The sequence below is a fragment of the Erythrolamprus reginae genome, chromosome 13 (assembly GCF_031021105.1).
Source record: "Erythrolamprus reginae isolate rEryReg1 chromosome 13, rEryReg1.hap1, whole genome shotgun sequence".
Taxonomy (NCBI): domain Eukaryota; kingdom Metazoa; phylum Chordata; class Lepidosauria; order Squamata; family Dipsadidae; genus Erythrolamprus; species Erythrolamprus reginae.
Genome location: NC_091962.1, coordinates 4,983,619 through 5,007,694, shown reverse-complemented (window position 1 = coordinate 5,007,694; position 24,076 = coordinate 4,983,619). Strand labels below are relative to the sequence as shown.

Genomic DNA, 24,076 nt, shown 5'->3' with positions numbered 1-24,076 from the left:
ACCTTCTGACAAGTAAGGTTAATGAGGAAGCGAGATTCACTTAACAACGGGGTTGCTTAAGTCAAAACTGCAGTGATTCACCTAACAACAGTGGCAAGAAACGTCATAGAAACATAGAAGATTGATGGCAGAGAAACACCTCATGGTCCATGTAGTCTGCCCTTATACTATTTCCTGCATTTTATCTTAGGATGGATCTATGTTTATCCCAGGCATGTTTCAATTCAGTTCCTGTGGATTTACCAACCATGTCTGCTGGAAGTTTGTTCCAAGGATCTACTACTCTTTCAGTAAAATAATATTTTCTCACCTTGCTTCTGATCTTTCCCCCGACTAACCTCAGATTGTGTCCCCTTGTCCTTGTGTTCACTTTCCTATTAAAAACACTTCCCTACTGAAACTTATTTAAGCCTTTCACATATTTAAATGTTTTGAACATCTCCCCCCTTTCCCTTCTGTCCTCCAGACTGTACAGATTGAGTTCATTAAGTCTTTCCTGATAAGTTTTATGCTTAAGACCTTCCATCATTTTTGTAGCCCGTCTTTGTATCCGTTCAATTTTATCCATATCTTTTTGTAGGTGAGGTCTCCAGTATTATTCCAAATGGCGTCTCACCAGCGCTCTCTACAGCGGGATCACAATCTCCCTTTTCCTGCTTGTTATACCTCTAGCTATGCAGCCAAGCATTCTACTTGCTTTCCCTACTGCCTGACTGCACTGTTTGCTGTTCATAAAAATGGGTTGAAACTCACTTAGTGACGGTCTCACTCAGCAATATAGATTTTGGGTTCAGTGGTGGGATGTAATTCAAGGACCCACCTGCATTTCCTCCGAGAGCTCAATTCAGGGGCAGCTGTTAGCTGGCCAAACCCAAAGCAGGAGCCGAGTGGAAAGAAGACCACAAGAAAGGCCGAAGGAGGGAGTGGGGTATGATGGTGGTCCTGCTAATTGCATCTCTTCCCTTTGCCTTCCCCTCCCCACTCTTCTTTCACCCCAACCCCCTCTTTGCAGAGGCTTCTCCATCTGCAAAATTTCAACACCCTGATGGCCGTGATCGGTGGGCTGGGCCACAGTTCCATCTCTCGCCTAAAGGAGACACACAGCTTTGTGAGTCCAGAGACGACAAAGGTAAAGGAACCAAGGTATATATAAGGGAAGGGGGAAAAACAGCACCTGCGGCCAACGAGGAGGACCTCAATCAGAAGGCCTAGGGTTGGCTTGGGGCAGTGTGAAATCTTCTTTCTTTCTTTCTTTCTTTCTTTCTTTCTTTCTTTCTTTCTTTCTTTCTTCATTCATTCATTCACTTATTTACTTACTTATTTTTTTATTTACTTATGTTTAACAGACAGACAAACAAACAAACAAATAAACAAACAGACCTCAAATAAATAAATAAATAAAGGGTGGCAAAACCAAAATTGAATTTTACCACTGCTCCAAGCATATAAATATGAATGAACGAACGAGCGAACGAATAGTAGTTTAAAAAACTGGATTTTAACCACTGCTCCAAGCATATACTGCAAATGTGAACAAACAGACAGGCAAACAGACAGACAGTTTTCTGTCTGTCTGTTTTGTCTGTCTCTTTGTCTGTTTTATTTGTTTATTTATTAAATAAATGTATTTATTTTATTTTATTTTTGTTTATTTATTTAGTCACATTTATATGCCGCTCTTCTCCTTGCGGGCTATGGGGGGGCGAACAGCAATAAAATGAAATACTGTACAAAGATATTCCTGACACCCCAGAATAAAAAAAAAGCATTCATCCATTCATCGATTAGGCTGGAGCAAGATGTTGGTATTCAACAACCCTCCCAGGCCTGCCGGGAAAGCCCTGTCTTTCGGAAGGCCAGGAAATTGGGGAAAGCTGGTTCTAGGATGCCGGAGCCACCACAGAGAAGGCCCTCCCCCATAGTCCCGCCAGCCAACATTGTTTGACTGACGGGACCCAGAGGAGTCCAAATCTGAGGGATCTGATCGGTCGCTGGGAGGTGTGTACCAGCTCTGTGGCCGTGGTGTGGCTTGGCGGGCGTGGCAGGGTGAGGATACCGCAAAATCCCCATTCCCTCTTCATTCTGGGGCCAGCAAAAGGTGGCATTTGTTGTCGGTTCTCTGAACTACTCAAAATTCCCGCTATTGGTCCTCCAGAATCTGATGGACTTCACCCCCTGACTTGGGGTGTCAGAAGGGGTGAAGGAGTGAGACAGGGGCCTTTCCTCGCTCTTCATGCCACACAGAGGCCACATCAGAGAGGGTTCGCAACTTGGGCGTCCTCCTCGATCCACAGCTCACATTAGAGAAACATCTTTCAGCTGTGGCGAGGGGGGCGTTTGCCCAGGTTCGCCTGGTGCACCAGTTGCGGCCCTATCTGGACCGGAACTCACTGCTCACAGTCACTCATGCCCTCATCACTTCGAGGCTCGACTACTGTAACGCTCTCTACATGGGGCTACCTTTGAAGAGTGTTCGGAAACTTCAGATTGTGCAGAATGCAGCTGCGAGAGCAATCATGGGCTTTCCCAAATATGCCCATGTTACTCCAACACCCCGCAGTCTGCATTGGTTGCCGATCAGTTTCCGGTCACAATTCAAAGTGTTGGTTATGACCTATAAAGCCCTTCATGGTACCGGACCAGGGTATCTACGAGACTGCCTTCTGCTGCACGAATCCCAGCGACCGGTTAGGTCCCACAGAGTGGGTCTTCTCCAGGTCCCGTCAACAAAGCAATGTCGTTTGGCGGGGCCCAGGGGAAGAGCCTTCTCTGTGGCGGCCCCGGCCTCTGGAACCAACTCCCCCCAGAGATTAGAATTGCCCCCACCCTCCTTGCCTATCGTAAACTCCTTAAAACCCACCTCTGTCGTCAAGCGTGGGGGAACTAAGACATCTCCCCCTGCCTATGTAGTTCTACTACATGATATGACTGTATGTATGTTTGTTATATTGGGGTTTCTTGCTTTTAGATTTTAAATGTGTAATTGTTATCTTAGATTTTTTAATTATTAGATTTGTTAATATATATTGTTTTTGTTGTTGTTGTGAGCTGCCCCGAGTCTGCGGAGAGGGGCGGCATACAAATCTAATAAATCAAATCAAAATCAAATCAAATCAGGGGTGAAATGCTCCTGGTTTGGGTGTGCCTGCCGGTGGTCGGAGAGCCGGTGGCGATGGCAGCATGAGGCTCCTCCCACCTACCTGGACGCTGCAAATCGTTCTGCACATGCTCAGAGAATAAAAGAACCCTAATGGCGCCATCCGGGAGGGTGGGCGGAGGAGCCTCACACTCCCTTCACGACTGTCTCTCCAACGACCGGGAGGCATGTATATAAACAAGGAGCATTCCACCCTTGGGTCACCCCTGTTTTCAGAAAATATTCCTCGCAGCCGAAATAGCTTTTGCCTTTGACTTAAGGAGGGCAATGGAGGCATTTGGGAGGACGTGTGTGTCGGAGTTGAGTTCGGAAGCTGCCCGCCCAGACTCAGTTACATTATCAGGAACTGGAGGTGTTTCAGAATGAAGCCTGCAGGAATTCTTGAGAAGACTATACTCTATACTTCTATACTATACTTCTTTCTTTCTTTCTTTCTTTCTTTCTTTCTTTCTTTCTCTCTTTATTTATTTATTTATTTATTTATCCAATACACAAATACATAGGAAGAAAAATAGACATGTAGTAATATATATAAGGGTAAAGTGAACTTAGAGGAGAGGATATATGAAAGAAAGAAAATATACAGTGTTCCCTCGATTTTCGTGGGGGATGCGTTCCGAGACCGCCCGCGAAAGTTGAATTTCCGTGAAGTAGAGATGCGGAAGTAAATACACTATTTTTGGCTATGGACAGTATCACAAGCCTTCCCTTAACACTTTAAACCCCCAAATTACAATTTCCCATTCCCTTAGCAACCATTTAGATTATTACTCACCATGTTTATTTATTAAAGTTTATTTTAAAAAATGTTTTTTAAAGGCAGACAAAAGTTTGGCAATGACATATGACGCCATCGGGCGGGAAAAACCTTGGTATAGGGGGGGAAACCGCAAAGTATTTTTTAATTAATATTTTTGAAAAACCGTGGTATAGACGTTCCGCGAAGTTTGAACCCGCGAAAATCGAGGGAACACTGTATATGATAAGTGAGAGAAAGGAAAGACAATTGGACAAGGGACGAAAGGCACACCAGTGCACTATGTTCTATTTACGTAACACCCACAGTCCCACACTATCCTACTGGATAACCGCAATTGTAGACCAACCACGGACTAACCACACCTATGCAAAGGTGCATTACAGTATATACAGTTCTTAACCAATCGGGCCGTAGCACATTCTGCTGATCCATCATGACTCAGCACTCCTTTTAATTCACACAAATTACATTCTACTCCACTGTAACTGGAATATTACTTCAGGTACTAATCCTGAGAGTGCGCAGACTGTCCAAGGGTTGGACTAAATGACCTCAAGGGTCATTTCCAAGTCAGCTTTGACACAGCCATGAATGCCGGCCAAGAGGAATAACTGGATCATTTGGGATGGTGGGCTCCTTACAGAACAGGGATTCTGGGCGGCTCCAAACTAAACAGCAATGCGGTTTTAAAAAGCAATTTTTAAAAGCGATTATTAAAAAGATAAGAGAACTATCCACCACTGCTTTGAAAGAAACAGCAAGGAAAAAAAAAGAAACATCCATTTGTAAGGATGATGACTACTTGTTTTATCCTCTCTGTGGGGAGAATGATTCATTAATGAGCTTTAAGGAGGGCGTTGCCCATGAGGACTAGTGCACTTGATTTTTAATTGATTTTCAAATTTATTTTGAGACAAATAACAACGAAAAAAATAAATAATAAAAAACAAACAAATAATTAAAACAACAACAACAAAATTGATTCCATTCGTGGGATTTCTACAATGGGGTGAAAAGGCTAAATAAAACCAAAAGGAGCCGTTGTGCTGTTTTATGCCTCGTTTCTCCTCCAGAGTTTCCAATCCAAGGCTGCGTTTCCCCCCAGCTGAGTTTTCCCCCCACCAACAGAATCAAGTGACTAGTCCTCATGGGCAATGCCCTCCTCCTTAAAGCTTCATTAGCAGAGACCAACTCCCACCCTTTGCTCTGCTTGCAGGTCTGGGAGTCGCTGCTCGAGTTGCTGTCCTCGGCAGGGAACTACAGCCGCTACCGCCGGTGCTTTGCGGAGTGCGTGGGGTTCAAGTTCCCCATCTTAGGAGTCCACCTCAAGGACCTGGTGGCTGTGCACGTGGCCCTCCCCGACTGGCTGGACCGGACGCACTCCCGCCTGAACGGCAATAAGATGCAGCAGCTGTTCAGCCTCCTCAGTGACTTGGCCATGGTTCAAAGCATCCGCCCGCCGTTTGAGGCAAATCCCGACCTTCTCAACCTGCTCATGGTAAAATCCCCCAGCCAGACCCTCCTGGAGCTCCTGGGTAGATATACAGTGGTACCTCTACCTAAGAAAGCCTCTACTAATGGACTTTTCTACATAAGAACCGGGCGTTCAAGCATATATGTATCACACATGCCATAGGTTCGCCATCACAGTTATAGGCTCAACTGTGGTTATAGTTCGAGGACTGCTTTTCAATATAATTTGAAAAATACTCACTTTTGGAGAGAAGAAGGGAGCGGGAAGGGATCCGTTGATAACTCCTTATTCTGACTTCGGTGTGTTTCTATGCTGGTTTGTGACCCTATTGGGGATTTCATTGATCGATCGGTTTATCTTTCCCGTAGGTCTCCCTGGATCAATATCAAACAGAAGAGGAGATTTATCAACTTTCGTTGCAACGCGAACCCCGAAACAAGTCTACGGTACGTACAGGTTTCTCGCAAAACAGGATGGGGGCCTTCGGGTCAGTTTTATAGCTTTTACAGTTGTATGGGAATCATTATTTTATTTTATTATTTTATTATATTATATTTTATTTTATTTTATTTTACTTTACTTTACTTTACTTTACTTTACTTTACTTTACTTTACTTTACTTTACTTTACTTTACTTTACTTTACTTTACTTTACTTTACTTTACCTTACCTTACCTTACCTTACCTTACCTTACTTTACTTTATTTTATTTTATTTTATTCCCAAAGGATTCGGGGCGACTTACAACAATATAAAAATACAATTTTATACCTTTTACAGTTGTAAGCGAATCATTGCTGTTGTTAAGTGGTCATTAAACTGTCAGGCCTAAGCCATCGTTTGAGTTGGAGACCTCTGGCCTGCCACATGTTAATGCATTAGGCTATATTAGTGCTGTGGGAATTTGGGAGGGGCTGTTGCATGAGGGATGTAGAGAATGTAGCCCTAAGAAATTCCTTCTAGATTCTCAAGGTCATCCTTTCTTCAGCACCTGCCCGGCAGCTGATGGCAGTAACAGACATGTTGGCAGAAGGAGACTGTGGCCAATGTGATGAACTCGTGGGTGGTGGGAGAAAGTGGAGCGAACTTTAAACAGGGTGGAGAAACCTCTGTAGCTTTAGATTCTGGTTTCTCGCAGATGGCTCTGTTAATAAATGGGAACTCTGAGGAATGCTACGCCTCGGTCTCTGATTTAATTTCAGATGCTATTTGGAACCCTGACACAAGCAAATTTGGCTTCCCCTATTGACTTTGCCTGTTAGGGAAGTCCCTTGGAATGATTACAAAGGATCCCTTAGACCAGTGCTTCTCATTTATTTTCTATCGCTGCTTCTTTTATTTCTCTAAATTCTCCCATCTCGTTCCTTTTGACAAACACCGCCATTTCCTTTGTAATCGTCCATCGTGTATTTAACATCCTATTAATATCCTCTTGCACTTTTCCTCCAAAAGTTCTGCACTATCGGGCATTCCCAAAACATATGCAGAAACACCCCCTTATCTTGACACCCATGCCAACATGTATTTTTAACATTCTTCTGAAAGTATGTGAGTTGAACAGGTGTGTGATAAAATAAAATAGAATATAATTTTTATTGGCCAAGTGTGATTGGACACACAAGGAATTTATCTTGGTGCAGATACTCTCAGCGTACACAGAAACATAGAAACATAGAAGACTGACGGCAGAAAAAGACCTCATGGTCCATCTAGTCTGCCCTTATACTATTTCTTGTATTTTATCTTAGGATGGGTCTATGTTTATCCCAGGCATGTTTAAATTCAGTTGCTGTGGATTTACCAACCACGTCTGCTGGAAGTTTGTTCCAAGGTTCCTAGGTTACTCTTTCAGTAAAATAATGTTTTCTCATGTTGCTTTTACATAAAAGAAAAAGATGCATTTGTCAAGAATCATGTGGTACAACGCTTAATGATTGTCATTGTGGTACCACTTATATAATATTTTCCTTCTCGTTTCACTAACCCTTGTATTCTTAATTTTCCTTGTATCCTCCACTATATTTTTCATCTCTTGCACATCTACCTGTAAGTCACTCTGCCATCATTTAGCCTCTTTTCAATTTTGGCAAAAACCGCCCTTCCGTTTTCGCCCTTGCATTTTTCCTCCTCTCCTCTGTTTCAGCCTTCCAGCCCCACTTTCTCTAACCCACCGCCCCAGCCTGTGATGATCGAGGAGTGGGCTTCAGTCCCCAAACCGAAGCCGGACCAAGCAGTTGTGCGCAAACACATCGAGAAGATGGTGGAGGTAGGAAACCAGGATCCCTGGAGCGGGTGGGTGTTTGTGGGGTGGTAACCTGAAATCCTTGAAAATGTCCAAAGATACTTCACCAGAAGAGCCCTTCACTCTTCCACTCGAAATAGAAGACCCTACGAGACTAGACTTTCAATCCTGGGCCTTGAAAGCTTAGAACTATGACGCCTTAAACAAGATCTAAGTATTGCCCACAAGATCATATGCTGCAACGTCCTGCCTGTCGGCGACTACTTCAGCTTCAACCACAACAACACAAGAGCACACAACAGATTTAAACTTAATATTAACCGCTCCAAACTTGACTGTAAAAAAACCGAGTTGTCGAAGCGTGGAACTCATTACCGGACTCCATAGTGTCATCCCCAAACCCCCAATACTTTACCCTTAGATTATCCACGGTTGACCTATCCAGATTCCTAAGAGGTCAGTAAGGGGCGAGTACAAGTGCACTAGAGTGCCTTCCGTCCCCTGTCCTATTGCTCTCATATATCTCCTATACCTTTCTTCTATTCCTATATCTCTTCTTCTATTCTTTCATTGATATGTTCTATTACTATATCTTCTTTTCTATTCTTTCTTAGATATATTTTACTATGAGTATTTCCTCTATAACCTTCATCATGTATTTTACTATGTGTATGTAGATATATACCCACTAAAACCCTCATTGTGTATTGGACTAAATAAATAAATACATTTAATGCATTAATCCACTCAAGATCTTCCCTGCCCATTAGCATATTGGAAAGATCCTTGGGAAATATGAGTCAGTTCTGCAGAATAATTGCCTGTTGGATAATTCTGCTTTAAAATAGTTCTACTCAGCTCAGCTCTCCCCAGCTGGATACCGCCCGTAGATAAATTTTGCTGAGTCCCAAAATTCCTCAGATAGGGCTGCTCCGATTTTTTAGTATTCAGCCATAGGGAAGGAGAGGAAACTGAAAGAGGCCACGAGCTTTAAATATTTGTCCAAGAGCCACTACAGTGGATTCTATGAGAGTGTGTTTCTTAGCAGATAAAGAAGGACATTATCATTAATATTGATGATAACTCTGGTCTGTGGTCATAGCAAAAATTCAATTCAATTCAATTCTAGAATAGAATAGAAAATAGAAGAGAGAAGAGAAAATAGAACAGAATAGAACAGAATATAGGATAGAATATAGAAGAGAACAGAAAAGAATATAGAGTAGAAGAGAAGAGAAAATAGAAGAGAAGGGAATAGAATAGAAACGAGAATAGAATAGAATAGAGAAGAGAGAAGAGAAAATAGAACAGAATAGAAAAAAATAGAATAGAAAAAAGAAGAGAACAGAACAGAATATAGAGTAGAAGAGAAGAGAAAATAGAAGAGAAGGGAATAGAATAGAAACGAGAATAGAATAGAATAGAGAAGAGAGAAGAGAAAATAGAACAGAATAGAAAAGAATAGAATAGAAAAAAAAGAGAACAGAACAGAATATAGAGTAGAAGAGAAGAGAAAATAGAAGAGAAGGGAATTGAATAGAAAATAGAATAGAAATGAGAATAGAATAGAATAGAAAATAGAAGAGAGAAGAGAAAATAGAACAGAAGAGAAAAGAAGAGAATAGAAAAAAGAAGAGAACAGAACAGAATATAGAGTAGAAGAGAAGAGAAGAGAAAATAGAAGAGAAGGGAATAGAATAGAAAATAGAATAGAAACGAGAATAGAATAGAATAGAATAGAGAAGAGAAAATAGAACAGAATAGAAAATAATAGAATAAAAAAAGAAGAGAACAGAACAGAATATAGAGTAGAAGAGAAGAGAAAATAGAAGAGAAGGGAATTGAATAGAAAATAGAATAGAAACGAGAATAGAATAGAATAGAGAAGAGAAAATAGAACAGAATAGAAAATAATAGAATAAAAAAAGAAGAGAACAGAACAGAATATAGAGTAGAAGAGAAGAGAAAATAGAAGAGAAGGGAATTGAATAGAAAATAAAATAGAAACGAGAATAGAATAGAATAGAGAAGAGAAAATAGAACAGAATAGAAAAGAATAGAATAGAAAATAGAAGAGAACAGAACAGAATATAGAGTAGAAGAGAAGAGAAAATAGAAGAGAAGGGAATTGAATAGAATAGAAAATAGAATAGAAACGAGAATAGAATAGAATAGAAAATAGAAGAGAGAAGAGAAAATAGAACAGAATAGAATAGAATAGAAAATAGAAGAGAATATAGAAGAGAAAAGAACAGAATATAGAAGAGAAGAGAATAGAAGAGAAGAACAGAGTTTATTATTTTATTATTTATTATTTAGATTTGTATGCCGCCCCTCTCCGCAGACTCGGGGCGGCTCACAACAAAGTGAAACAATTTACAACAAATCTAAATTACAGTTTAAAAATATTTAAAAATATTGGGAAGGACCAATATTGGAATATTAGAGTTGGAAGGGACCTTGGGGGTCTTTTAGTTGAAGACCTTCTACTATTCCAGACAAATGTCTGTCCAGTCTGTTCTTGAAAGCCTCCAGTGATGGTGCCCTCACAACCTTTGAAGGCAAGATGTTCCACTAGTTAATTGTTCTCACAGTCAGGAAAGTTCTCCTTAGTTCTAGGTCGCTCCTCTCCTTTATAAGTTTCAATCAAATAGAGGTGGAAGGGACCTTGGAGGTGATCCAGTCCAACCCACTGCTCAAGCAGGAGATCCTATATCCGTGATGGCGAACCTGTAGCACAGGTGGCAGACGGAGCTAATCTGAGGGCACGCAAGGGGCTGGCCAGCTGATTTTCGGCCTTCCGGAGGGCAGGGGGAGGTCTGTGCCTTCTCCAGGCTTCAGGAAAGCCTCGGTAGCCTGTGGATGGTGAAAAATGGGCCCAATGGCCCAATAGGAACTTGGGAAATGAACTTCCGGTTGGGTGGGTGGGCTGTTTTTTACTCTCCCCAGGCTTCAGGAAAGCTATACAGTATCTCAAACACATTCTTTTCTTTCAGTCTGTTTTCCGGAACTTTGATGTCGACGGAGATGGGAATATTTCCCAAGAAGAATTCCAAATCATCCGGAATAATTTTCCATATCTCTGCAAATTTGGAGACCTGGATGAGAATCAGTAAGTGCTAAACACCCTGCATTTAATCCCTTTCCTTATATATTATATTATTTCTGTGTGATTTAATTCCAGCAAACTCCTAATGATTTTAGCGATTTAAAGACACTAATTGAAGTGTTACAGCTGCCAATTTGAAGACCCCTGTTCTTAGAACATAGAATATTAAGTGGGGTTTGCCCCATTTTGCTCTTTCTAGCCACAGTTGTTAAGTGAATCACTGTAATTGTTAAGTGAATAATGTGGTTATTAAATTAATCTGGCTTCCCCATTGACTTTGCTTGCTAGAAGTTTGCAAAAAGTGATCACATGATACTGCACTATCATGAACACAAGTCAGTTGTACAAAGCCTGGGGAAAATGGTACTATTGGCTCAATCAAAAAAAACCCCTAAACATTATTAAAAAAGAAAGAAGCTAATATTAATTTCCCTCTTCATCAACCCAACAGAAGAAATGAAAACAACTTATATTTTAAACCACACAATTTAGCCATCGAAACATGTACTGAAGATTCTCTTCCAACCCTACAAACCAAACTCCAAATGTTTGTTCATCAATATAAACACACAATAGCTGTTAAAGATCACATACATACAATTAAAACCTAATAAAATCTACAATTACTGTAAATAATCAAAAGTGAGGGGTAGTGTATAGCACTACCACTACCACACTAATAATAATAATAATAGTAATAATAATAATAATAATAATAATAATAATAATAATAATAGAAACTGAAATCATAGGCTGTTAAGGAAATGTCAATTAGATAGTTGACATAACTATCCCTTTCTCTCTTTCTCTTTAATCTTTTCTTTCTCCCTTCTACTTTTTGACTTCACCTTTATTTTAATTTCTTTCCTATTTATATTATGTTATATGGTCTATTTTGTGATTTTTTTTAATGTATATATTTAATAAAGTTTTTTTTTTTTAAAAGAAGTCAGTTGCCAAGCATTTGAAATTTAATCACGTGATCATGGAGATGTTGAAATGACCATTAGTGTAGAAAAAGGGTCACGTTACTTTTTCCGTTGTAACTTCGAACAGTCACTAAGCACAAGATTGTTGTAAGTCGAGGACTACCTAGTATTTACAACGGTTATAGCAGCCAGGAGTCATGTGACCAGCATTGGCATCCTTCCCAGCCAGCTTCCAAAAAGCAAAATCAATAGGGGAGGCCAAATTCGCTTAACGACTACCTGATTCATTTTACAATTCCATTGGTTCACTAACAACCATGGCAAAAAATAGATTGTAAAATTGCGTGCACCTCACTTAATAACGGAAGCTCTGGTTCCAATGCTGGTCATAATTAAAGGAGTATAATATAAATAAGTACATTAGAGTATTTGGGTGCAGTGGTATTTATGCAGTATTCATTAGATAAAACAATGTTCCTTTAAAGATAAAGAAGAACATTATCATTAATATTAGTGATAACTCTTGTGTGTGGCCATAGTAAAAATTCAATTCAATTCAAATCATTTCAATGCAAGAATAGAATAGAATAGAATAGAATAGAATAGAAGAGTTGGAAGGGACCTTGGAGGTCTTCTAGTCCAACCCCCTGCATAGGCTAGGAAACCCTACATCACTTCAGACAAATGGTTATCTAATATCTTTTTTAAAACTTCCAGTATTGGAGCATTCACAACTTCTGATTGCAAGCTGTTCCACAGATCAATTGTTCTAACTGTCAGGAAATTTCTCCTTATTTCTAAGTTGCTTCTCTCATTGATTAATTTCCACCCATTACTTCTTGTTCTGCCCTCAGGTGCTTTGGAGAATAGGTTGACTCCTTCTTCTTTGTGGCAAGCCCTGAGATATTGGAAGACTGCTATCATGTCCCCCCTAATCCTTTTTTCATTAAACTAGCCATGCCCAATTCCTGCAACCGTTCCTCATATGTTTTAGCTTCCAGGCCCCTAATCCTCTTTGTTACTCTTCTCTGCTCTCTTTCCAGAGTCTTAACATCGAATGCAGTATTCCAAGTGTGGCCTTACCAAGGCATTATAAAGTGGTACTAACACTTCACGAGATCTTGATTCTATCCCTTTGTTAATTCAGCATAGAACTGGCTTTTTTCTATTCTATTCTATTCTGTTCTGCTCTCTGATTTCTGAAATGTCAGTGTTGAGAAGGATAAGGTTATTTAAATTTTATATCCAAAGCTAAAAGAGGCATTAATAAGGAATTGCAAATTATATTATTTATAGTACAACACCATAAAGGTTTCTGTCTTAAGCTTAATACCTAATGTTCTGCCGGCATGGCTCAACCGCCCATAATTACAGGGTAATTAGTCCAGGAAGACACACACCACACGATAAAAGGAAAACCCAAAAGTTTTTATAAACAGAAAAACAGAAACAGCTCCCTTTTTAAATGTCAAAGGGATTTTCTGGTACACACAAGGCACAGGTTAAATGCAATCCAATTGCTTACCCAATAACTGGGGAATTGAGTGCAATTCAGTCAGAATTGAGTGCAGTCCAGAGAGTCCACACACAATCTTGAACAGCACAAAAACCACGAGCTTGACGAAGCAATGAATCAGATAAACTGCCATGAGGCTAAAATACCAGGCTGCACTTTTATCTGTAGCACTAATTACAGCAGCCCCACCCAACCACAGGTGGCCTCATTTTCTCTTGTAATAATCCTTCAGTTGTTGTCTCCCATGCATCACTCTACGCATGTGTGGATGTGTCAATAATTCTTGTTCAGAATCCAGGGATGATACAGATGATTGATATCTCCACCTAGGCTGTCTGCCAAACTCCCCTCTTCCCTGTCACTCATGTTTCCTTGGTCAGAGGCGGCTTCATCAGCAGATTCTACTGGGAGCAAAACAGGGCTGCGGCATGTGGATGTCTCCCCCCACATCCACCTGCACATTCCTTGAGGCAGGAGCTAGGCCAGAACTAACCACAACACCTAATATCAAGATATTTACTGTATTATCAATTATTGTTTGTCCACGTTAAAAAAATAGAATAAACAACAACAAAATGAAAAAAAAAGGTGTTTTTTTTTTTAAAAAAAAGTTGGTTTCTAACTTCTTCCTTTTTTCTTCCTCAACCAGTTTAGGCCCCCTTCATAATGTATAATGTTTTGCAGATATGGGAAACATTCTCGCTTGAATAAAAATACAATTTTAATAGTAATTATAGTATTTAACCTATATTTAACCCTGCCAGCCGGTGTTCATTTTATCAGGTGCACCAAGTGGACAGCTGAGATTTATCACTGATTGCAATTGATAAAGGGCACATTTGTCCACAAAACTCTGCCACTATATTAGCTGTGATAATTATTATATTGGGTGAGTGGGGAGCAGAAATAGAGGTTTTAAAATGCTGCAAGTTTGATTTCAAATCAAGGTGTATTTAGGACACAGATAGTCCTCGACTTACAACCATAACTGAACCCAACATTTATGTTGTTAAGTGAGAATTTGTTAATTCAGTTTTGTAGCTTTTTACATTTCTTGCCAGTCGTTAAGCATTACCAGTTAGTGACCTGGTTGTTAAATAAATCTGGCATCCCCATTGGCTGATCATCAGAAGGTCGCAAAAGGGGATCATGTGACCCCGAACCATTTGCCAAGCGTATGAATTTTGATCACATGATCATGGCAAACATCTGCAGTTTGCCACTTTGAAAAACAGAAGTTACGAATTTCAGTGTTGTTATAATTTTGAACGGTCATTAAATGAATTATTATAAGTCGAGGATTTACCTGCATCATAAAATGCTCCTTAGGACTCTATAACTGTAACTTGTTGCTTGTATCCTAAGATTAATATTGATTTTTTTCTTCATTGCTTATTAGACCCCTAAGACAATCATTAGTTTACGGAGAGGGGTGGCATACAAATCCAATAAATTATTATTATTATTATTATTATTATTATTATTATTATTATTATTATGTGTTGTACCCCATGATTCTTGAGAGCATATGCATCAAGACAAATTCCTTGTGTGTCCAATCACACTTGACCAATAAAATTCTATTCTATTCTATTGTTTGACACATACAAAAAAAGTGAATTTAAAAGTTTTAAAAACGCTCCAAGTTTGTTTCCAAAAAAGGGTGCATTTAAGACATTTTAAGACGCTCCCAGTTTGATTCCGAAAAAGGTGAATTTAAGAAGCTTTTAAATGCTCCTAATCTGATTCATTGCATTAGCCCCTTTGGCATCAAACGAGGAGCGTTTTTAAAAGTTCTTTTTTTATCGGCATCTTATTTCTCCTTCCGCGCCGGCAAACGAGATGTCCCAGAGATTTGCTGCGTGTCTGAGGAAGGGAGGGATAAAAAAGGGCAGGGATGAAGTTTTGTCCCATTTAAAGGCTTGGATGCCGGAGCCAAAATATGCCCTGGCATTGCTCTCCATCTCTTGGGAGCGAAACCAGGCACTGAGCCGTCTCTGCCTTTGAATTCGGATCTCAACTGGGAGACAGAAACAAGCGAGGCTAGAGTTCTGCTTCTCAGACAGAGGCATCGCTCCTTATTTGGTGTTCGTTCTTTAGCTCCGTCTGGCCTACCCCACCCTGTCATTCTCTCGGTTAGTTTGTGTGGGTTTCCGGGAGAAGCGTTCCCCCCCCCTCCACCCAGAAGGGTGTGGGGAAAAATATGTGGGGCTTTTGACAACATCTGTTCACAACCTGCATCATGTGGTTCAGGAGCCTTTTTTCTCAACTGGTACCTTGTAAAAAGGGGAAATCTCATGCCCTGATAGTTATAATGTATAATATAATATAGTTATAGTTATAATTATAATATAATATAATATAATATAATATAACATAACATAACATAACATAACATAATATAATATAATATAATATAATATAATTATAGTTATAATATAAGGTATGTAAGGGACGTGCATAAGCGCACCACTGTGCCTATCGTCCCTGTCCTATTGTCTTCTTTTGTTACTTTTTATCATTACTTATCTAATGTTTTATTTGTACAAATTATCATCCTATAATTGTTTAACAAAATAAATAAATAAACAAACAAACGTACAAACAAACAAATAAACAAATAAATAATAGGATATAGAAACATAGAAACATAGAAGACTGACGGCAGAAAAAGACCTCATGGTCCATCTAGTCTGCCCTTCTATTATTTCCTGTATTTTATCTTAGGATGGATCTATGTTTACGCAGTAGATAAGTTAGTAAAACAGTTGTTAAGTGAATCTGGTTTCCCCCTTGACTTTGCTGGTCACAAAAAGAGATCGCATGACCCCAGGGCATTGCAACCGTCATAAATGAGAGTCAGTGGCCATGCCTCTGGATTTTGATCATGTGACTATAGGGGAGGCTACAGTGGTCCTAAGTGTGAAAAATAGAAGCATAGAAACATAGAAGATTGACAGTAGAAAAAGACCTCATGGTCCATCTAGTCCTGAATTTTATCTTAGTATGGATATATGTTTATCCCCGGTATGTTTAAATTCAGTGACTGTGGATTTACCAACCGCGTCTGCTGGAAGTTTGTTCCAAGCATCTACTACTCTTTCAGTAAAATAATATTTTCTCACGTTGCTTCTGATCTTTCCCCCAACTAACCTCAGATTGCGCCCCCCTTGTTCTTGTGTTCACTTTCCTATTAAAAACACTTCCATCCTGAACCTTATTTAACCCTTTAACACATAGGTCCCCAACCGCCGGTCCGCGGACCGGGACCGGGCCGTTGGAGCTTTTCAGCCGGTCCGCGGCGCCAGGGCCCCCCTCGGCCTTTCCGCATCACCAGCGGCGCTCCCCCCGCCAGCCAGCCAAGCCCCGCGCCCCGCCGGAACCGGCTCCTCGCTCTCCCCCCGCCGCCCGCCGCGTTTACAGGAGGTGGGGAGGGTTGGGCGGCCCGCCAAGGCCAGGAGGGACGCCGCTGCCCCCCCCCCCCTCCTTCCTCTCTCCGCCCGCCGCTGCGCCTCCTTGACAACGAGAGGAAATGCCGGCAAAGGCTTTCCTCAGCGGAGGCCGGCGAAGGTGATATTGAATGTCGGGGGAGAACGGGTATTTGCACGCGCTCCCTATCTCCCTGCTAGCCCACTCGGAATATTCAAAATAAGAAAAACCTTTGCCGGCGAAGGCTTTTCTTATTTTGAATATTCCGAGTGGGGCTAGCAGGGGGATAGGGAGCGCTTGCAGCCGCCCGTTCTCCCCCGACATTCAATATCACCTTCGCCGGCCCCCGCCTCTCCTCCAAACCCCCTTGCTGAGAGCCCGGGGCGAAAGTGCTCTCGCAAAGGTGAGGCGGGCAGGGCGTGCGCGCGTCATCGCTGAGAAGAATGGAGAGAGAACGAGAGTGAGTGAGAGCAACAGACAGCAAGATAGAGAGAAAGTGAGAAAGAGAGAGTGAGAAAGGGGGGGGAGAGAAAGAGATAGCAAGAGAGAGAACAAGAGAGAGAAAGAGCGTGAGAAAGAAAACAAGAAAGAGTGAGAGAGAGAGAAAGCAAAAGAGACAGAAAGAAAACAAGAGAGAGAAAGTGAGAAGAAGAGAGAGAAAGAGGGGGAGAGAGAGAGAAAGAGAGAGGGGGGGAGAGAGAGAAAGAGAGGGAGAGGGAGAAAGAGAGAGGGAGAGGGGGGAGAGATAGCAAGAGAGGGAGAGAGGGAAAGGGGGAGAGAGGGGGAGAGAAAGAGAGAGGGAGAGAGAGAGGAGATAAAGGAAGAGGAGAGAGAGAAAGGAAGAGAAAGAAAGAAAGAGGGATAGAAAGAGAGAGAGAGTGAGAGATGCTCAGTGAGCCTTTCTTTGAAGTTGCCTTTCTTTCTTTCTCTTTCTTTCTTTCTTTCTTGCTCTTTTTCTTTCTCTCTTTTACCTTCCCTTCCTCTATTTCTTCTTTTCTTTCTCCTTCCTACCTTCTTCCCTTACTCTCCCCTTTCATAAGTTTCCTTGCTTCCTTCCTCTGTTCCTGTCCCTTCCCCCTTTCTTTCTTTCTTTCTTTCTTTCTTTCTTTCTTTCCTTCCTTTCCTCCCTCCATTTCTTGCTTTCCTTTTCCTTCCTCCCTTCCTTCCTCCCTCATTCCCTTCTTGCACTCCTTCCTCTCTTACTCTCCCCTTTCACACCTTTCCTTGCTTCCTTTGCACCCTTCTTTTGTTCCTGTCCCTTCCCTCTTTCCTTCCTTCCTTCCCACCCTCCGTCCATTCATTCACCCATTCCTCTCTTGATCGCCCCTTTTACGGCGCCGCTGACAGCTAGCTCTCTCCCCCCCCCCCCCCCCCCCCCCCCCCCCCCCCCCCCCCCTCACCGGGCCATGGAAAACTGGTCTAGCTTAAAGCCGGTCCCTGGTGCAAAAAAGGTTGGGGACCTCTGCTTTAACATATTTAAATGTTTCGATCATGTCCCCCCCTTTTCCTTCATAGTCCTAAGATATGCTGCTGCTGAACGTGGAGACTCTATTATTCAAAGGAACTCAGATTTTAGCCCTGTGATGATGGAGGTATTTTTAAAGGGGCTTGGAGCCCACTGGATTTTTGCATGGACACATCAGAATTTTCTTTCCTGTACATTTGCTTTAAACAGTGCCTTCTCTTACCCCCATCACAATTTCTAAATTCAAATTATTATTGGGGGGGGGGGAATTCTTGTTTTGTAAGCTGCCTAGAAATCCAAATAATAGATAGATAGATAGATAGATAGATAGATAGATAGATAGATAGATAGATAGATAGGTTGGTAGATAGATAGATAGATAGATAGATAGATAGATAGATAGATAGATGGGTGGGTGGGTGGGTGGGTGGGTGGGTGGGTGGGTGGGTGGGTGGGTGGGTGGGTGGGTGGGCGGGCGGGCGGGCGGGCGGGGCGGGCGGGCGGGCGGATGGATGGATAGATAGATAGATAGGTTGGTAGATAGATAGGTAGGTAGGTAGGTAGAGAGAGAGAGAGATAGATAGATAGATAGATAGATAGATAGATAGATAGATAGATAGGTTGGTAGATAGATAGATAGATGGGTGGGTGGGTGGATGGATGGATGGATGGATGGATAGATAGATAGATAGATAGATAGATAGATAGATAGATAGGTTGGTAGATAGATAGATAGGTTGGTAGATAGATAGATAGGTTGGTAGATAGATAGGTTGGTAGATAGATAGGTAGGTAGGTAGGTAGATAGATAGATAGATAGATAGATAGATAGATAGATAGATAGATTGATATATATATATATATATAGAGAGAGAGAGATAGGTTGGTAGATAGATAGATCGATAGATAGATAGATAGATAGATAGATAGATAGATAGATAGATAGATAGATAGGTTGGTAGATAGATAGGTTGGTAGATAGATAGGTTGGTAGATAGATAGATAGATAGATAGATAGATAGATAGATAGATAGGTAGGTAGGTAGGTTGGTAGATAGAGAGAGAGAGATAGAGATAGATAGGTTGGTAGATAGATAGATAGATAGATAGATAGATAGATAGATAGATAGATAGATGATAGATAGATAGATAGAGAGAGAGAGAGATAGAGAGATAGATAGAGAGATAGAGAGATAGAGAGATAGATAGAGAGATAGGTTTGTAGATAGATAGGTTGGTAGATAGATAGATAGATAGATGATAGATAGATAGATAGATAGATAGATAGAGAGATAGAGAGATAGAGAGATAGAGAGATAGAGAGATAGATAGAGAGATAGGTTGGTAGATAGATAGGTTGGTAGATAGGTAGATAGATAGATAGATAGATAGATAGATAGATAGATAGATAGATAGATAGATAGATAGATAAATCCCTTCTTTAAAAAATGCCAAATCTAATGGACTGCAGGCCTCTTTCAGAAAAGCTTCCATCTCAGGACTAAAATGAGCCCCAGCTTTCCAAAAGTTGAACAGACTTTAGAGCTCCATAGGATTCTTCAACAGTCAAAAAAGAAAAAAAGAAAAAAAGGGAAGGGTGCCAACTTGGCTGTGTTTTTCTCTCTCTCTCTCTTTTATTTCCTTTGCCTGGCCTTGCTTTCATCTACTAAAAATATTTGTCGGGAAGGCACGCCTTTGTTTGCCCTGTGGTTTCTGCAAGAAAGAATGCTTTACAAAAAAAATAAAAAGTACTGCCTGCGAGCTACCCAAAAAGATTTTTAAAAAAAAACAGGAAAAGAACAAAAAACAAAACTTCGCACAGGAAGGATCCTGAGGAAGGATAGTGGGAGAAGGGCGCAGGGGAGTTTTGTCGTGTCTGTTGTATGTTAACAGGATGTTGCAGGGATGGGATAAAAGTGATCGGTGGCAGGAAAGAGGCACGGCTGGCCGGAGATAAAATGATCCAGAGGTTGGACATCTGCATTGTAGCTAGCATAAAAAAGACATAGAATAAGAGGAGTTTGGGAGGTCATCTAATCCAGCCCTCTCCACCTGTTCGAGCAGGAGACCCTTGTAATACCATTTCAGACAGGCGACAGTCCAAACTCTTTGTAAAAAACAACAACAACCCAACTGATGGAGAAACTAGTGCAGTGGTTCTCAACCTTTCTAATGCTGCGACCCCTTAATTCAGTTCCTCGTGTTGTGGTGGCCCCCAACCATAAGTCTAGCCCCAATTCTCCCAACAGAGCTTGAAGCTGATTGGCAGGAAAGTCAGAGGGACACACCCACTGTCAACGCCTGATTGGTTGGATTGTGAAAATACCAGAATAGAAGCTTGATTCCTAACACTGTGGGAAATTTATCTTTTCCCGTAGTCTTAGGCGACCCCTGTTAAACGGTCGCTCGATCCCCAAAGGGGTCCCGACCCCCAGGTTGAAAACCACCATTTTAATGAGTAATGACTAAACGAAGACATTGGCCTGCAAGCGCCTATGTTTGGGAACGTTGGGAGTTGTAGTTCCAACAAGGCTCCTGTTTGGGATTCTTTGGGAGATCTGTGTTTTTCCCGAATGACTGACATGCCTGTTAATGGCCTTTCCAACAGAGATGGTTGCATCAGTCGAGAAGAAATGGTGTCCTACTTCATGAAGTCCAGCTTGGAGCTGAACGGGAAGATGGGCTTCATCCACAACTTCAGCGAGACCACCTTCCTGCGCCCGGTCGCTTGTCGTCACTGCAAGGGCCTGGTGAGTTGATTTCCTGCAACTTGTGATCGCAACAGTGCCTGGGACCGGCTAGATGGGAGCAAGGAAGCCCATCAGGCTACTGTTAAGATTGGTGGACTTTGACTCCCAGAATGCTCCAGCCAGCATTTCGTCTTATTGCTTTAAAGCAGTGATTCCTAATTTGGTAGCTGTAGTATGCTGACATTCCCCCAGCTGTTCCATTTTATGTATGGTTTGTTTGGATTTTATGACTGTTTTTTATAAGGGTTTTTAAAATTGTTTTTAATATTGGATTTGTATCTCATGTATTATATCTCATGGATTGCTGTGAGCCGCTTCGAGTCTTCGGAGAGGGGCGGCATACAAGTCTAATAAATAATAATAATAATAATAATAATAATAATAATAATAATAATAATAATTTATTAGATTTGTATGCCACCCCTCTCTGAAGACTCGGAGCGGCTCACAACAGTGATAAACAACGTGACAAATCCAATACTTAAAAACATCTAAAAACCCACATCATTAAAACCATACAACTCAGTCATGCCATAAATAAACTATATTAGCCTGGGGATACCTCAACTACCCCATGCCTGGCGACATAGGTGGGTCTTCAATAACTTACGAAAGGCAAGGAGGGTGGGGGCGGTTCTAATCTCTGGGGGGAGTTGATTCCAGAGGGCCGGGGCCGCCACAGAGAAGGCTCTTCCCCTGGGGCCCACCAAATGACATGTTTTAGTCGACGGGACCTGGAGAAGGCCAACTCTGTGGGACCTTATCAGCCGATGGGATTCATGCGGCAGAAGATGGTTCTGAAGGTATTCTGGTCCGATGCCATGTAGGGCTTTATAGGTCATTACCAACACTTTGAATTGTGACCGGAAACTAATCAGCAGTCAGTGCAGGCCGCGGAGTGTTGACGAGACGTGGGCGAATGTAGGAAGCCCCACAATTGCTCTCACGGTCACATTCTGCATGATCTGAAGTTTCCGAACACTCTTCAGAGGTAGCCCCATACGGTTGGGCAAGCCCAGATAGGACAAAAAGCCATATATGGATGTTCAGTTCACATCATCTGTTAGCATAAATTAACTTGGTTTTTTGCTCAGGCCTTGCAATCACAGAGTTTCCGGGTAGGCCTGGAAAGTCCTAGCCTGGAGCAAAATGTTCCAGGGGGAAGTGCTGGCTGGTACCATCAAAGCACATTTTTGCTGTTGCCAAGACTCTCTAAAATTACTCCCTAAAGTTCTGTCCTTGCACCTGCCATGTTATCAATGATATACAAGTCACCACATCATATAAAACTGTGCATGTGCACAGCTGAAGTAGCATAGAGATAACAGTGATTATAAGAGATAAGAGCCGGGGTGGCACAGCAGGTAGAGTGCTGTACTGCAGGCCACTGAAGCTGACTGTAGATCTGAAGGTTAGCGGTTCAAATCTCATCCCCGGCTCAAGGTTGACTCAGCCTTCCATCCTTCCGTGGTGGGTAAAATGAGGACCCGGATTGTGGGGGCAATAGGCTGACTCTGTTAAAAAGTGCTATTGCTAACATGTTGTAAGCCGCCCTGAGTCTAAGGAGAAGGGGGGCATAAAAATTGATTGATTGATTGATTGATTGAGTGAGTGAGTGAGTGAGTGAGTGAGTGAGTGAGTAAGTAAGTAAGTAAGTAAGTAAGTAAGAAAGAAAGAAAGAAAGAAAGCTGGCTAGAAAATAAGGATTCATTCGCTCCTACATGGTCCTTGTCCATCTTTGAACCCTTATTGACTCTTCAGGCAGCTTCAAGATATTGACTTTATGATTATGATTATTTATTTATTTGTTTGTTTGTTTATGCCACCCTTTTTCTCAGCCTCACAACAAAAATGAAGTACAAAAACAGGTAGAAATCTAAAGTTAAAATACATTTCTAAAACCCCAGTTACTTAAAACCAGTCGTCCACATTCATTCTATCATATATATCAATTTATTCATTGGGCAGGGCCAGATGCTAAACTTCGTGGCCCCAAGCCTGCCAGCAGAGATGGGTTTTTAAGGCTTTGCGGAAGGCAGGGAGGGTGTGGGTGGTAAGAATCTCTGGAGGGAGTTGGTTCCAAAGGGCCGGGGCCAACCGCAGAGAAGGCTCTTCCCCTAGGTCCCACCAGATGGCATTGTCTGGCTGACAGGACCTGGAGAAGGCCTACTCTGTGTCACCTCTCGACTGGCCGAAACCAACCAAGAGGGACACATCCAGTAAGCAGGTGGCGGAACTCACAGCTCCAATGGCCTTGTCCACTTCATCAGGTGTCACCAAGTCAAACCCCTCCAGACAGATGGACAAAGACATTTAGCCCCAGTCACCTCGACTGACTCATTGTCAACCGATACTGCTATGCAATTGGAGTCGAGTTTTATTTATTTATTATTTAGATTTGTATGCCGCCCCTCTCCGCAGACTCAGGGCGGCTCACAACAGAATAAAACAATTCATAACAAATCTAAATTGTAGTTTAAAATATTTTTTTAAACCCATTTACTAAACAAACATACATACAAACATACCATTCATAAATTGTATATGCGGGGGGAGATGTCTCAGTTCCCCCATGCCTGATGACAAAGGTGGGGTTTTAAGGAGCTTACGAAAGGCAAGGAGAGTAGGGGCAGTTCTAATCTCTGGGGGGAGTTGGTTCCAGAGGGTCGGGGGCCGCCACAGAGAAGGCTCTTCCCCTGGGGCCCACCAACCGACATTGTTTAGTTGATGGGACCCGGAGAAGGCCCACTCTGTGGGACCTGATCGGTCGCTGGGATTTGTGCAGCAGAAGGCGGTCCCGGAGATAATCTGGTCCAATGCCATGAAGGGCTTTAAAGGTCATAACCAACACTTTGAATTGTGACCGGAAATTGATCGGCAACCAATTCAGACTGCGGAGTGTTGGTGAAACATGGGCATACCTAGGTAAGCCCATGACTGCTCTCGCAGCTGCATTCTGCACGGTCTGGAATTTCCGAACACTTTTCAAAGGTAGCCCCATGTAGAGAGCATTACAGTAGTCGAACCTCGAGGTGATGAGGGCATGAGTGACTGTGAGCAGTGAGTCCCAGTCCAGATAGGGCCGCAACTGGTGCACCAGGCGAACCTGGGCAAACGCCCCCCCTCGCCACAGCTGAAAATGGTTCCGCTTGGATCCGAGCGACTTTATCAGCGAGTTGTCTAAGCCCAAGATTTGGTGATATTTATCTCCCAGAATTCGCCCAGTCAATCTTGGGGAGCTTGAA

At 41.9% G+C, this 24,076-nt stretch overlaps 1 protein-coding gene across 2 annotated transcripts in view; it reads left to right on the top strand.

The window, feature by feature from the left end:
- The window catches only part of RASGRP2 (RAS guanyl releasing protein 2), a 99,631-nt gene that overhangs the window by 56,041 nt on the left and 19,514 nt on the right, over positions 1–24,076 (top strand). For both annotated transcript variants that reach the window (XM_070766493.1, XM_070766494.1), the window contains 6 exons: positions 1,013–1,129; positions 5,134–5,415; positions 5,760–5,837; positions 7,535–7,657; positions 10,630–10,745; positions 20,690–20,831. In XM_070766493.1, the coding sequence (XP_070622594.1) occupies positions 1,013–1,129; positions 5,134–5,415; positions 5,760–5,837; positions 7,535–7,657; positions 10,630–10,745; positions 20,690–20,831 (858 nt within the window). The remainder of the gene's footprint in view (positions 1–1,012; positions 1,130–5,133; positions 5,416–5,759; positions 5,838–7,534; positions 7,658–10,629; positions 10,746–20,689; positions 20,832–24,076) is intronic.